This window comes from Gigantopelta aegis, chromosome 3 (genome assembly GCF_016097555.1).
Source record: "Gigantopelta aegis isolate Gae_Host chromosome 3, Gae_host_genome, whole genome shotgun sequence".
Lineage (NCBI taxonomy): Eukaryota > Metazoa > Mollusca > Gastropoda > Neomphalida > Peltospiridae > Gigantopelta > Gigantopelta aegis.
The window spans coordinates 51,424,168-51,441,446 of record NC_054701.1 but is presented as its reverse complement, the minus strand read 5'-3'; the positions used below and the strand labels follow the sequence as shown (position 1 = coordinate 51,441,446).

Below are 17,279 nucleotides of genomic sequence, written 5' to 3'. Positions count from 1 at the left end.
AGAGCATCTTATGCCATGATGCTGTGTAACATGGTTATAAAATGTGTACAGATAACTTTAAAGTATTTATCATTATATCACCCAAAGACGCAATTGCTTAGCAAACCGTTTCAGTTTCCTCACACTATTCTTAAAAGCACTGTCCCTAATTATTAGGCTCTACTTAATAATTTTGGCTATTATTACAGTTGTTATCCATTAACTTACACATCACTTACAACTTCTTGCATGAATAGTCAGTTTTGATAAATCCAATATGTTTTTGATCGTCCGGATATTTGCGGTAGCTTCAAATGTAGTGTGAAACAGCGAAGGTACGTTTCTCGTTGACTAGGCTCAATGGGCTTAAAGTTAAAACCACATACATTACCAACTCTTTGTTTTAACAGACAACTAAAATCAATATATGAGTGACAAGTAAAATTCCATCAGTGTGTCTCCTTTGTATAAGGTGCATTGCATGACCGTTTGTTTCTTATCAAAATTGTATGAGTGTTTCCATAAAGTACTTCATTTATTTAGCTTGTAGTTTGTTTATATATTTTTTAAAATGTCAGTATTTTATATATATATATATATATATATATATATATATATATATATATATATAACACTTGAATTTTTTTAAATATGATTTTATTCTGCAGTCTGCAGGTGTTAGTATTACTGACCATCACGCAGCCTCGGATTCATTCATTAAACACCTGGAAAACGAACAGCGGCTGCGCGGAGGGTGTCCCGCTGATTGGGTGTGGGTCGTTCCTCCAATCAGCGGCAGTCTTACACAGGTGTTTCATCAGGAAATGCTCATGTACAAGTTGAAGCCATCCTATGAATATCAGGTACCTTGAATATTGGTATGATCTAATCATTTAACAAGCAATAAAACAAACACAAATCTAAACACATACAAGTTAACTATTAATATTAATAAAACTAATTAACGTTTATTAACGTTTATTTAATGGAAAATTAAGTAAGTTAAATACAATTTATAGATAAAACATATCTATAAAACATAATATATTTTTGAATTAGTCACTGTTTAATGTGATATTTTCGTTTAGCAAAATGTATGTGCATATTGTATGTTTATTTTGGTTAAATGTTAAGTAATATATAAATCTTTAGGAAGATGCGTGGAAATCACACGTGTGGAAGAAAGACAGAGAGAGAACAAGCAAATCATTTGACAGGCCAAAACGAAAATTTGGTTTTAAGGAGTTGGCCAGGTACGTATATTATATGGAAGCTCTTCTTTGTTTCATTTCATCGTGCTGGCATTGACACACACACACACACACACACACACACACACACACACAGAGAGAGCACACACATAACACACACTACAGACACATACACACCACATACAGACACGAACACACATACACACCACACTCACACACCACACACATACTACACACAAACACCCACCCACCCACTCACAGACATATACACACCACATACTTACAAACGCCACACATACACCACATACACACATCACACACACATATACACAACACACCCACCACCACCCACCCATACACACACACACACACACAAACTACACAACCACTACCACCACCACCACCACACACACCACACATAGACACACACTCTCTTGCTCTATCCCTCTCTCTCTCACATGCATGCACGCAACATTTTTGTTTACATGATTTGTGCTTAGAAAGTTCAATACAACCTTAACTGATATCTTTTAAAAGGTCTAACAACTATTATTTTCAGTTAATGTTTAAAGTATTAATTTTATGTTCACCTATTCGTAATTTTTACTAGCACAGTTAGCTTTTGCAATTGGTGATAAATGTGACAATATTTGTTGTCATGACACGTTATTTTATCTGGTCAGTACATTTCTGTAATGTAATTTGAAATAGTGTCCATATACCGACTATTGCTGTTCTAGAAACGTGCGGGGTTTCTAATCAAATAGGATGGTGTTGTGTGGAACAAGGGTAGACAAAGACTCTTCCAATTGTGTCTGAAACTAACAGTTTAATTAACTCACCTTTTCTCAGTTACCGTAAAGATGAGCGATGACAGTATTTATATCTATGATGTGTGTGTGTTGATTGAAACACTGCGTGTAGCAATTTTAGCCACATATGTTACTACTGTCGTTCATTTGGTGCAGTCGTGAAATACCGTGAACCGGGCTATCCCCAAAACACACGACTTGTTTTAAGAAATCTGCACACGTGTGAACTCTGACATCAGACTACTTTTGTTGAGTTAACAAAACCCCCACAGAAAAGAAACTGCACAAATGAGGAAACAACAAGTGGACGTATATAATTATATATAGAGTGAAATGTATACACGACGTCCATATTTCACTGTAACAGTCTCGTCTGCTTCGCAGATTCATCGTATACAATTGTACAATTATTATCTTTTAAAAAAACCCAAACAAAACCTCTGTAATCTTGAGGAGCGGGACGTAGCCCAGTGGTAAAGCGCCTGCTTGATGCGCGGTCAAGTTAGAATCGATCCCCGTCGGTGGGCTCATTGGGCTATTTCTCGTTCCAGCCAGTGTACCACGACTGACACATCAAAGGCCGTGATGTGTGCTATCCTGTCTGTGGGATGGTGCATATAAAAGAACCCTTGCTGCTAATCGAAAAGAGTAGCCCAATATCTGTGTAGTCCTTAACCACATGTCTGACGCCATATAACCGTAAATGCGTCGTTAAATAAACCATGTCCTTTTCCTGTAATGTTGGTAAATATCTCAAACAGGCCACATATTTACGTTCCATCCTCCAAATACACAATCTCTCATGTATATATTGCTGTTTATGTATCATTGTATATTTTATGTTTAGGAGCCGCAAGGTTTAAAGCAAATAAACTACACTATTGCATAGTTTTCAAGAAATCATGTGACATACTTCACACTTGAAAAAACAATAGCCTGCTTGAAGGGAAGATCGGAGGAACGTCAACATTACGGCATGCATTTAAAGCCGCACACCCTAGTTCCATCCAGCGAAAATAAATTATAATTTGGTTAATCTACAAACCTGTAACACACTTAGATCACGTTTTTATCAAATGGAGTGAAAAAGCAGGTTTTATATCGATAAATACCATGGGAATGCCCATGTCCCAATTGCTTGAAATAATTTTGAAAGTTAGTATTCTGATGTCACCGGTAGATGTCGCTCGAAGCACAACAATTCCTACGTCACGACAAATTTCACAGACTTGGGGTGCGTTCGTTTCACCTCTCCTGGACATGTTCCAACTGTTCTGTCCTGGTTGTATCCCCTCTTCAGATATCGTAAGACTTAGCAAAATTATTGGTTTTAAGGGTTTGTAACGTTTTGTATTGAGACACTTACTTGTCTGAACTTTATTGTTACTGAAAATGTTCACGAACTGTGAAGAAAAATCTCACAAATGAACAACAACAAATCGGATGTTGATTGCGCGAACCGTGCACGAGAAAACAAACCGAACCAAAATGATAACGGTCACGTGATATACCAACGTCTGTGACATTGAAATGGAAATATCCCCTCTAAAAATAGATTGGACCTCGCTTGCTTAACGGTTTTTTCTCGACAACACGTCTTGTGAAAAAATGCAAAAAATGCATTTCGTGGTTTTACAAACATCAGGATTACCAAAAAGCACTTCAGGTGAATGGAAATGTGTATACTAAATAATAAAATGTAAGTAAAGTGCAATTTTATTTGTGAAAAATGGGGTTTAATAGCGAAAAACAACGCCGTAATGGTTAACAAATAAACGTAACTAGGGTGTGTCCCTTTAATCTCTTCACAATATAAATTGACATCGTTATTAATTTCGAGAGCTATTTGAACTATGTAAAATATTGTTCCATCTAATCGATCATACATTACAATGCGCGTGCGCACAAACCATTCCCCGTGAATAGGCCGGTATACGGTTACTCGAGGATATAGACCTTTAAGAAGCAAGTCTTGGAATTTGTTTTTTCTTTTCAGAGCTGTCAAATTTTCAGCCAAGTTGATGGGAAAAGCTCTAGCCAAACGAGTTAAATGCGTCATACTTTATGCAACAGAGACTGGTAAATCAGAAAGATTTGCCAGAACTACGTGTGAAATATTCAAGCACGCCTTTGATGCTAAGGTATGTGTTGCATGCCGATTTCGGTGGTCATAAACTCACACTGTGCAGTGGATTTCCATCGAAGATTCTAAAAACTGTTAATAATATGTCTCACTGTCACGGTCTGTCTGTCTATCTGTCTGTCTGTCTCTCTCTGTCTCCTAATTGTGTTATTTATTAGTAATATATAATTATTTTATACGTCTGCGTAAATGCTTGCTATTGCATTCGTCTACAGACCGTATTATAACCTCTGCATGTTTGTTTATTTACAGGTGATGTGTATGGATGAATATGACGTCATCCATCTTGAGCACGAGGCACTAGTTCTGATTATCAGCAGTACGTTTGGAAACGGAGACCCGCCAGAAAACGGAGAGGTAAGTGGTTACTGTTGGATTACATCACAGACCTGTCTTACCATAGATGTATTCAGCTCCATAACGCTTCATAATTACGTCTGGACAGCTTTCACAGCATACACCATGGACATTAGCACGAGTACTCTGACTGTAAGAGAGCTAGACGGACATTTGGACAGTTATACGCTCTCATTACAGTCAGTGACCAACCTATGTATTTTTTTCGCAATTCCTGACAACCAAAAAGTTGGCAAAGATTCCCGCTCTAATACCACACCAATCCTATGTTTGACGTCAAATACCTTTACATCGATCATTTTCGAGTTAACTGATAAAAAAAAAAATCCAAATATTAATCACTAATACACATACTACAGAAAGAAATCCGACAGCACCCACATTCAGCTACGCTTCGTGACACTCCGTCGCCATAATTACAAAGCTCGGCGATCTATTTCGAGACGTAGATCACGTGATCGTCCACTGGGCGATTCCGCCTTGTGCAGCAGTTACAGGGGCCGTCTCATACCAAGCGACGTTACAACATGGAAGAGTTGGCTAATGCCGTTTTGGATGAATTTGGATTTAATTACGTCATTAAACCAAAACAATTACAGATTATTGATTCCATTTTGAATTTGAAGGATACATTTGGGGTGTTATCGACAGTATACGGCAAAAGTATGTGCTCCTCTTATGAAAGATAAAATAAGTAGTAATTTAATTTGATTATTTAATTTTTTATGAATTAGTCACTAGTACAGTAGTAGAGTGTGTGTGTGGGTTTTTTTTCTCAACAATTACGTAACGCTCTTGAGGAAATAAGATGTATTCCGAGGCGTTAAGGGGACAGATGGCAATGCTTGTTACTGCAAAATCAAAATTGAATCGGTGCATAGCTCATTCGATCTTTAAAACTTATCTTGCAAAACAATTATAGTTGTTTTGCTATTCAGATCAAACTAAATAATATTGAAATTTGTTTCACACACACACACACACACACACACACACACACACACACACACACACACACACACACACACAGAAACAATATTATATTCACCTTTTCTCCAGGTGAAAAAGTATTTGATCTACAACTGGTATGCCTGCTTGGCGTGTGTACCACTCTCTGTCGCTTTGGTGTTTGTCGGGCACTTGGGGTGGCTGACAGTTTAGTGGCTATGTATGAGCCTGGTTTTTTTTTACTTTTCTAAATTTTATCTCCACAGTTGACAATTGTTTTTGTTTTTTTGTGTCCAAGGAACGAATCGTCAAACTACATTGGAGACAGACGAATAATTCTTTTTCGGGAGTGACAGTTACATCAAAAACATCACTTAATGTCTGTGCAGCACTGGGCCTACCTTTGAATTGTTTACAAATTCCTGTTCTACGCAACCGTCCACTTTTATCCTCTAAACGTTCTTTACAACATGCACATTCCATCGCAGAAACACAAAACGAAACTAATCCATGTTGTAACGTCGCTTGGTATGAGACGGCCCCTGTAACTGCTGCACAAGGCGGAATCGCCCAGTGGGCGATCACGTGATCTACGTCTCGAAATAGATCGCCGAGCTTTGTAATTATGGCGACGGAGTGTCACGAAGCGTAGCTGAATGTGGGTGCTGTCGGATTTATTTCTGTAGTATGTGTATTAGTGATTAATATGTGGATTTTTTTTATCAGTTAACTCGAAAATGATCGACGTAAAACATAGGATTGGTGTGGTATTAGAGCGGGAATCTTTGCCAACTTTTTGGTTGTCAGGAATTGCCAAAAAAACAAACATAGGTTGGTCTCTGACTGTAATGAGAGCGTATAACTGTCCAAATGTCCGTCTAGCTCTCTTACAGTCAGAGTACTCGGGCTATATGGACATGTGTATTTACCCTATATATGAGCACGTCATGCATTACCAAACACTTGTCTGGGATTGGCAGTCATCTTTGTGGCGGTACAGGAAGGATGTAGTGGCCTGTAAAGGAACCGCCAAGGATGTAGTGGCCTGTAAAGGATCTGCTCGGGAGTGGCAGTCATCTTTGTGGCGGTACAGGAAGGATGTAGTGCCTGTAAAGGATCTGCTCGGGAGTGGCAGTCATCTTTGTGGCGGTACAGGAAGGATGTAGTGGCCTGTAAAGGATCTGCTCGGGAGTGGCAGTCATCTGTGGCGGTACAGGAAGGATGTAGTGGCAGTCATCTTTGTGGCGGTACAGGAAGGATGTAGTGGCCTGTAAAGGATCTGCTCGGGAGTGGCAGTCATCTTTGTGGCGGTACAGGAAGGATGTAGTGGCCTGTAAAGGATCTGCTCGGGAGTGGCAGTCATCTTTGTGGCGGTACAGGAAGGATGTAGTGGCCTGTAAAGGATCTGCTCGGGAGTGGCAGTCATCTGTGGCGGTACAGGAAGGATGTAGTGGCAGTCATCTTTGTGGCGGTACAGGAAGGATGTAGTGGCCTGTAAAGGATCTGCTCGGGAGTGGCAGTCATCTTTGTGGCGGTACAGGAAGGATGTAGTGGCCTGTAAAGGATCTGCTCGGGAGTGGAAATCATCCTATAGAAGAGTCACTAGTTAGAGATTCTTTGAGTCAACCACTATTTTGTTAAAGATCTCATTTAAAAAAACCCAAAACGTTCTATGGGTATTTCTTGTTATTGCTTGATACCCATGACAAAAGTAATCTGTATTGCCTTCTAACATTTAGAGCTGATAAATTAATTCCTGCAGTTTATGCAAATGTAAATGTGCATTGATTGACTACTTGTCTACCCAGTTATACAAAGTGTACACCAGTCTTCAGTTGAGAAAAACATGGAGTGTAAAACGATAGTGTTGTTTGGCGAGATCTGGAAATGCATTATGTGTTTAGATGTAGTTACTGCCTTGTATACAGATAATAGACACCATAATTTGAATAATTGCACTGCTTTATTATATAGGTTTCAAGAAATAAAAATATTATCACCATGCTTAACTGGTTAAGACATGAGTACAGCCTAATGTATGGTAAAGTACTCTAGTATAACGAAATAGTGCTATTCTCAAAATTGGCAAATTCTTATATGTTTTTCATAATCGGTAATGATGTTTTGTATAAGAATTTCATAAAGTCGTATTTCCAGAGTCAGCAACATTGATGATACCTTTGTGCGATTTATACTAAATATCCTATATTTTCCACCTCTTCATTTTTCAGACGTTTGCAAATGCTCTTCTGGAACTGAAGAATGCCGATGGATCCAATAGGTAAATTTACGTACAACAAACTTCGGACTCTGTTAATTCAAATTAATCCAGTTGAGAGATGGCGAAGTTGACTCCCTAAAAGTATTGAAAACTGCCCTTTAAAGTGAACGTGTCGTGTTTGTGTAGACCCCATATCACTGTGCCCTACCTGTTTCATTTCAGTGTCCTAGTTATTTAAAGTGAACGTGTCGTGTTTGTGTAGACCACATATCACTGTGCCCTACCTGTTTCATTTCAGTATCCTAGTTATTTAAAGTGAACGTGTCGTGTTTGTGTAGACCCCATATCACTGTGCCCTACCTGTTTGACTTCTTTACCCTAGTTATTTAAAGTTGTTGGGTTTTTTATTTTTATTTTACTGTCCCCATAACATGTTATCTGGAGCTAAAAAATATAGAAAAAGAAAAGGATAAGATGTCATACACGGAATTAACATCGATACAAAAAAGTGTTAAAAAGGTGTGTGAAGGAGTAGTGTGTGCGAAGAAGGTAGTTTAGAAATCAGTTTATTAGCCTTAATTATGGTTAAAATATCTTCGTACATATCAAAGTGACACATCCCACCAGAATGCCAAGTTGAACGTAACACTTCGATGTCATTGATTGGCGCACTACAACCTTACAAGAACGTCAGCCAAACGAGTTGAGTGATATACATTAAGATCGACCATGGGTAATAAATAGGATATAAAACACGCTACCATTTCGTATCATGTTTATGTCCCTCGTGAAATAATTTTCAAAATTTTGAAAACTCTTTCACTCGGGACATAAACATGGTAAGAAATGGAAGCTTGTTTAATATCCTCTAAATATCTAAATATTTGATACATTTAATAAGCTTTTATGATGTTTGAAATAAATTATGACCATTTTAAAAATAAGATACATTTTTCAGTTTCCAACTTTTCTTTAATTATAATTTTTAAGACAGAGAAGGTTAATTTTTGTTTTTGTATTTTCATGGTATGAATATAATATTTTATGTTAATAATTAGCCAATTTATTGCATGTATTTGTTTTCTTAATCAGACCAAAAATGGCAATATGTTTATCTATATTTAAGCATTCTCCTATAATATTGTATATCCAGTTTGTAATATTTCCCCAAAATTCTTTAACATAATTACACCCATAAAATAGATGATCAATGGTCTTTGTCATACGATCACAAAAAGTACATTTAAAACAATTGTAATATAATGTATAATGTAATGTAATATAATGTTGTTTTAGCTTGTGGGGGTAAACTGATTTATCGTTTGTAATTAACTCGTTTACTCCTTCATCATGTGTTCCATATGTCCCTATGAAACATTTTCACTGTATTAATTAGAGAAGCATACTACAATAAAATCGCATAAATTGCGAATCCTCGATCAGTATTAACTAAATCACTAATGAAAAAACCCTCCTTTTTCCGCATACTTAGTATAAAAACTACTCTTCTTATTTTTTAATATTTTACTGTTAAGCCAAATGTTTATACCAGATATATCGTTATCGTTTTTATTTTCTATTGTTTGTTTACATTGGATGTTTAGCCAACTATCAAGAACATCTTCCCAAAAAGGGTTAGTCATATTTTTAATTTTTAAACTAACAAAACAATCGCCATATATAATTAGTTCTTTGATCGACATACCTGTAACTGGCGAGAAAAAACATATCAGCTTTGTGTTGATTAAAAGTAACCTTCTTATCCACGTTGACTGTAATGGTGTAATATACGTAGATAGTTTAATAATTTTTTCACTCCTCGTTTTATAGTCCTGAATTATAACTTCTCTTTTAACTTTGTCAGGTTTATGTTGCCAAATGAATTTGTAAAATCTTTTATTTAACTTTCAACTAACTGTTCTGACGGGGATGGTAGCAAAATTAACAAATTTATCATTTTTGGTAATATTAACGATTTTAACACTGTGAGTCTGCCTAATAGTGTAAGTTTACGGGCACTCCGTGCTTTCATTGCAATTTCCATTTCTTCTATTTTTGGCTCGAAATTATCTTTAATAATATCTTGTAAATTTAAAGATAAATTAATACCTAATGATTCTAGATGAATGATGAAACACTTCTTTTGAATATTTTGTCTGTCTATTCATATTATCTTTGCTTTTGAATAATTTAACTTCAGACCAGATAGTTTTGCAAAGAAATCCAGTGTAGTAAGTGTATTGTACAGGGAATTTGAGGATCAATCTAAGGTAAAGGTAGTGTCGTCGGCATGTTGAGAAATCAGGAATTCTTCTCCATCAGTATTTATACCCTTAATGTCTTTATTATGACGTATTAAAATTGCAAGTATTTTCAGGCATCTTACATATATGCAAGGAGATAATGGGTCACCTTGCCTCCAACTTCTATTTAATTTAAAACCTGCTGATAAGTGTCCATTTTGCATTTTTTTTTTTTTATCCAATTGTTAATAGAAATTTTAAAATTAAAAATATCTAAAGCTTCTTGGTTGAAAGACCATGATAGAGAATCAAAACCTTTCTTAGTCTACTTATAGTAATCGACCTGGTATATTTTGTGTTTTGGTATATTGCACAATGTCATATATTAAATGTATATTTTTGCCTCAGTATGTATCTTTCGGTTATAAATCCAGTTTAATCTTTTTCAATATTTTTATCTAAAATGATGCAATTTTATAGGTAAAAACGTTAATGGTCTCCAATTATTTTAAACATTGGTTAGATTTATTTGGTTTTGGAATACATGTTATAATACCTAAATTGTGCACATTAGACAGTTCTAAGATACTGTAGCTGAAATTAATAGTTCTAACTATAAAATATCGCAAGTCTATCCAAATGAATTTAAAAAAAAACCTCAGCTGCGAAACCATCTGAGCCCGGAAATTTTTCATACTTTTTAGATAAAATTAAATGTCTAATTTGCTTCGTCCTCCGATAGTTTATTAAAATAGTATTCCTTAATTTTCTCTGCTATATTTTCACATTCACCAACTTGTTTTGAATAATAACAAAATGAAACAACTTGGTTTCTTTCAATATTTCGTTCTGATCTGTAATAACGCTTCCATCTTCTTGTTCTATTTTTGAAATTAACTTACTGTAAAAGTTCCTAGATTCCATGTTACAAAAATATTTTGTTGGCTTTTCTCCCCCTTCAACCCATTTAGCTCGAGATCTAATGAAATAACCCTTTAGTGTTTCTTTTCTAATGTCCATTATTTTATTTTTTTCTTCTATGTCACTGAAATTTAATGCTACATTTTTTTTTCTAGTGTTTTTATCTCTTCACAAAGTTTTGTTTCTATGTAATTTTTTCCTTTTTCTTGGCTGTTGAATAAGATATAGTTTTACTCTAATTTCCGTTAAAAGCGTTTTCAAGAACAATTGATCATTAATGGTAAATTGAATTGTATCATTAGGGACTGTGTTTATTTTCTCTGTATTGTATAAAGGGACAGCATATTGGATATTTATATTTTCTATAATTTGTTTTACCGTATTAAAATAATTTTTGTGGTGTAGCAGAGAATATTTAAATTTCCATAAACATGTACCTTTTATAAAATTATTTTGTTTTAGGCTTACAATAACTCCGGCATGGTCAGACCTATAACTATTATTAATTGTTACTTTTTCAACATGTACCATTAACATTTTAGAAATAAGATAAATCTAACCTAGCTTGTTTAAGCAGATTTTTCTTTCTCCATGTGTATCTCTTTAAAGTTGGATAGAGTCCCTTACATGGATCTACCTTATAGTATGCCTCAACATTTTCCAATATAAGTGTTGTTGTTTTTTGGATGGCTTACATGCAAATAGTTACTAGTATCCAAATTTTTTTTTTAAACTAAATTAAAATCTCGACAAATAATGTACTGTTCAATGTCAAAGTCCTCGATGCATTTCAGTAAAATATCATCATTAGGTCCATATATATATAATGGTAAGTGTTATCTTCTACCATCAATGTCATATCTACAGCTATATAATTTCCCGAATCATCTGTTTTCGTTTTGTTTATTTTTCATTCAAAATTGTTATTTATTATATGATAGCTACATCTCTGGAGTTACTACAGTAAGAATTAAATAAACATGTATAATCACACTGTGCTTGTATGTATGATTCAAGTTCCTAAGTAAAATGTGTATCCTGCAATCAATAAATATTAAGATTTTTGTGTTTCAAATAATTAAACATATCTGTTCTGTTTTCCGAACCTCTAAATCAGTGGCAGTTTAGATTCGCAATTTGTAATGTAGTAATTGCAAATTACTTGTAACATTATACTATGTATGTACTATGTGAATATTAACTTCTTTGCTTATAAAAATATCAAATGTTACATTTGTTCCTTAATCGACTCAATTTTTATATATTTTTGGGCTAGCATAAAAACCATATTGAGATATAAGTTAACAATGTATATACATTGTGAGTGCAATTCCTGTAACACAGTGCTTGATAGAAACAGAGACAAACAAATATGATAAAAACAGCAGTATGTGTTCATTAGAAAACACAAGAAGATAAAAAACCATGATTATGTGACTTACCAGTTCCTTATTTGTCACATCATAAGTACATGCTTACTCATATATTTAAAATGAACGTGTCGTGTTTGTATAGATCTCATAGCACTGTGCTCTACCTATTTGTGTCCTGTGCCCTGGTTATTTTAAGCTAGGTATGACCCTGTTTGTGAAACATAAAACATTACTGAACACACCTAGAAATGTTTCCTGTACTTTTTATCTTGCAGTGAATTAATATTAAAAATGTACTCGCAACTATTTGTTCTTGTAGTTTACAGAAATAAACAAACAAGTATGCTAAATGAATGAATGAGTGAATTAATAAATTAATACTGTTTACGTCGATCGTATAGAAGACATAATAATACGAATGCTATGTACTTTCCACTTTCCAGCGAGAACATGAAAACGGCTTCCTACATCCGGATGAGTTCACTGAGTGAAAAGGAAGTCAAGATGAATGGCACAAAGCCCGATGCAGACGACAACCTGACAATGGACAGCGGCCCGTTAGGAAATGTCAGGTAATTAATTTATTCGACAATCACCGCAGAACATACTCCATTCTTCTATTTGAGGTGCTAAATTTACGATAATTGCCTGTGTTTTAATAAAGCCGCTGAAGAAAGTTCTGTGTTTGAAATCGGTACACTGAACGACATATTTGAAATCATAACCAAGTGGTTCCAACACGAGACTGATTTGACGCGAGAGGAAGAGAAGGAAACTATACAAATAGCATCTTAACAAAACTGATATCTGTAACATGTACAGTACTGTAACAGACGATCGACAATTTGGCTGTACAAAATGAAATACATTACATATTACTTCCTACTTTCAGAAGTTTCTGATGCTTTTGGTCTACAAAATGAGAGAACTGACAGAATACTTCCTACCTACTTATTTATTTTAAACATACGTTGTCGTTTGAAGATGTATCCATCAGCGGTGTTAAATCCACGATTACCTACCATACAAGTGAAATCCGTGTATGTTTGTCTCCGCATTAATCACCCCTACCAAAAGAAGCATCAATACCCTAGAAAACCTTGAAATTAAAATAATTTTACAATACTTCAAACACATCTATGTCGACCAAACTGAATGTTTAGTTTTTCATGCTTGTGTTTTTTTTCCACCACGAGATGAGAGAATATCTCGGGCCGGACCACGTTGTGTGTGTGTCGCCAAGTAAACAACTCTTGCTATCTATTGTAATAAGAAAACAACACCACACTGCTCGATATGCAACATTATGATCTCTTAAATGAAATTAAGTACGGATTATCCAGAGGCATACTTTTGCTATGTTCGCTCCCAATCCTTAAAAACAAAAGGAAAACAAAACAGTGATTTGTTAAAAGTAAAGTTTGTTTTATTTAACGACGCCGCTAGAGCACATTGATTTTTTTATCTTATCATCGGCTATTGGACGTCAAACATATGGTCATTCTGACACTGTGTTTAGAGGAAACCCGCTGTCGCCACATAGGCTACTCTTTTTACGACAGGCAGCAAGGGATCTTTTATTTGCGCTTCCCACAGGCAGGATAGCACAAACCATGGCCTTTGTTGAACCAGTTATGGATCACTGGTCGGTGCAAGTGGTTTACACCTACCCATTGAGCCTTGCGGTGATTTGTTAAATGCCACAGGTTTATAAATATAGCCTCAGATTGAGCATTTAATAAATGCCATACGTCATGAAAAGAATACAATACATAATACATATGGTAAAGTTAAAGTCAAACACATATGACTAGAAACAACTCAAGTATTGATAATATAATTAGAAATGAAATATGGTAATTTACCGTTATTAAGTTAAAAAAGCGAAGGTAGTGCCTAAAAAACGCTCCTACAGAAATTTATTGTAAACAAGAAATACTGGAAGGTGGAGGGGCGCAGGTGGAAATTCATATTTTAATTTACACATGTAGTACTCACGCCTGAGACAAAAGGGGGAATAACTCCACAGTTCTCCAGGAGTATAAGAAGAAACAAAAAGTTGCTCACGTCTACAATATTTACATTTACAATAGAAACCATACAAAAATATTTAGAGCTCATAAATTTATTTATGTGCCATAAAACCAAATATGATCAGACCTTTCAAAATATGACCCAATTTATTAAAGACAACTATTCCCATTCACCCAAATAACTCTTTATTCCTATTCAGCCAATCAACTTGTTTAAGGTGACTGTTCTAACAGTATTAGTATTTAGTATCACCGTATCTATAGGTAGGGTCTCCACGAGTACTCGAGTACTCGGGCACGGGTCGAGTCTAGCAAAGACTCCGAGTCCATTCACAGGACTCGAGTACTCGTACAAGTGAGACAATGTAGAGAAACTAGTTCAGCAGTAACTAATCAACGATACAAGTTACACGATAATTATATGACTATTTGCTAGTTTCTTTCTTAATCTGGCCGTCCGTTCGTCCCTCACAATACTGAACGTATCAACGGGTTTCTAAATGCAATACAATGGCATGATTTGGCATTCATGTTCAGTGCTGGAATTAAGCTATATAATGCTATTTTACGTTATATTCCTTTGTCTCATTATCATTTTGTGTAAGCGTCGGGTATTCGGGTCCGGGTCGAGTTTGACCCTCGAGTACTCGAGTCCAATATATTGGACTCGTGGAGGCCCTATCTATAGGTCATTACTGCAGCCCAATCCGTCAAGGCTTGGCTGTTTATAGATATCTCAATAAAAAGTGCCAATCATGTATTTTTCTTACAGATACTCGGTGTTTGCGCTCGGCTCGCGAGCCTATCCCAACTTCTGTGCGTTTGGCCATTACCTTGACAACGTGTTGCATGAGCTGAGTGCCGAGAGAATCGTCTCGGTGGGGGAGGGGGACGAGATCTGCGGTCAGGAGGAGTCGTTCAGAAACTGGGCTCAGGAGGTCTTCAAGGTGAGAAACATACGCCGTCAAATAACTACATGTAGGTTAACATCGGCTGTATACAGTAAAACTCAAGTATAGGCGAACGGGCTCCCATTTTTGTAAGGATGGGGAGGGGGCAGGCTGATTTCCCCCCGAATTAAACGAAAATATCCGAATCCAGATAACGTTTATTCATATTTACATTACTACAAAACGGAACCACCTCTGTGTGGTTCCAAACGAATCATTACACATGTATACATGAGTTCCAACTAATATTGTGAGTAGAATGATGGAAATACAAAAAGGTTTCAGACCAGCTCAATTTGTTCAAACGTCTCCCTTGTTTTTGTCCGAATACCAAGTTTTGATCCAGCACTAGGGGGGTGCATATGACCCCCTCTTGATCCCGCGTCTTGTACACTTGTGAGCTCAAGGGAGAATACTCTTGCATCTTAATTTTTTAATATAGTCAAAAGATACATAATATAGTTCTTTCCCATTAATATCAAGGACACGTTATAAGAAGTTTGTTTTGTTTAACGACACCACTGGAGCACATTGATTAATTGATCATCGGCTATTGGATGTCAAACATTTGGTAATTCTGACTCGTAGAAAACGTAATAATACCAGGACCAAAATGGCCGCGGGTGTTTGGGTTTTGTATTATTATTACACATTTACTTATGACTAAGAAGCGAGGTACAAAGCTCGAAGTTCCCGAGATGTTTAAAGGGTCTAGGAGATTTTAATCTGTGAAAATTATACAGCTAAATTAGAACAGTGATTTTCAGCTCTTTACATTATTTTTCATTGTATTATAGGCTGGTTTTATATATTTTCATAACTTGAATGTTGGTGGGTGGGGACCGCTGATTAAATACACAATTTCGCAATTTAGCCATTTTCAAACCATCATTTTAATGGTTATTTTTCATCATTTGGATGGGTCAGATATCGGTGCTTTTATTCCAAGAAGCAGCTTTCATGACAGCTAAATGATTTTACCGCGATAGAAAGTATGACGTCATAAGCTCAATTTCCAAATTTTAACCAATTCTTGTTCTGCATACCTGCCCTGATTACGACATCATGAAAATAGTAATCCCCCCCCCCCCCCCCCCCACACACACACACATATAAACTCACGTTTGTTTGATGTGTGTCCTTGAGTAACCGTGAACTGGTCTATTAACAAGAAATAGTTTGTGCACACGCGCATTATAATGTATGATCGATTTGATGAAATAATGTTTTACTTTGTTCAATTGAAATCAACCAACAGATAATAATCACTCGGTTAAAGCGTGAGTTGACTTTTACTGATTTTTCGTACGGCGTTTTGCTTATTTTTCATTCGCAGTTTTGACATTATTACTGTTAGAGTCAAAATGAAGACAGAGTGCTGAAAAGAAGACACATATAAAAACAAAGAGAAAAAAGATCTAAAAGTCATATTAACAATAACGCCTAAAAACAAACAAATAAACATAATATATAAATTTTAACGTCTACTAATACGAAGAGTGCTTTAATGATATTTATTTATAAAAATGAGGTTTCCTGATTATTAACAGTTATAAATATATTACAAAATGATAATGTAGGCCTATATATTGTATTTCGAAGTGGATTACCTCAGTTATGACAAATATCTTATTTATGACTAAATGTATGAAAGTGCTACGGAACTATTACGATATGGATACAGAATCTTGTCGATTTAGAATGTAGAGTAACGGACGTTTTCGATGTTTGTCTCATGCTTTTTGTGTTGTTTGTTTCAGAATGAGAGAACACAATGCATGTATATATATATATATATATGGAACGAGTTGGGAATTATTTTATTCCTCAAGCGAGAACGGGTGGTATAAAACAATTCCCAAAGGAATTCCATAAATTGTGTTTGTCCCTCAGCCAAATGTGATTATTTATTTATTACCCACCAACTGTAATTTATAACAAAAGTTAAGTAATCACTTCAGAATTGATATTAATATCAAGACGCTGATTTACATGTACGATAAGGAGTTCCCATCTATATGAATAAAACAACATAAATCCAGGCACCTTCCGCACTCGCCTTTTCGCGATAGGCGCATATTATTATGC

The 17,279-nt window shown here is 35.6% G+C and overlaps 1 protein-coding gene across 1 annotated transcript in view; it reads left to right on the top strand.

Annotated features, from left to right (window-relative positions):
* The window catches only part of LOC121390711 (nitric oxide synthase-like protein), a 47,889-nt gene that overhangs the window by 10,274 nt on the left and 20,336 nt on the right, over positions 1 to 17,279 (top strand). Inside the window, exons 10-16 of the mRNA XM_041522608.1 lie at positions 648 to 842; positions 1,132 to 1,232; positions 3,999 to 4,143; positions 4,398 to 4,502; positions 7,682 to 7,731; positions 12,652 to 12,780; positions 15,014 to 15,188. Of these exons, the coding sequence (XP_041378542.1) occupies positions 648 to 842; positions 1,132 to 1,232; positions 3,999 to 4,143; positions 4,398 to 4,502; positions 7,682 to 7,731; positions 12,652 to 12,780; positions 15,014 to 15,188 (900 nt within the window). The remainder of the gene's footprint in view (positions 1 to 647; positions 843 to 1,131; positions 1,233 to 3,998; positions 4,144 to 4,397; positions 4,503 to 7,681; positions 7,732 to 12,651; positions 12,781 to 15,013; positions 15,189 to 17,279) is intronic.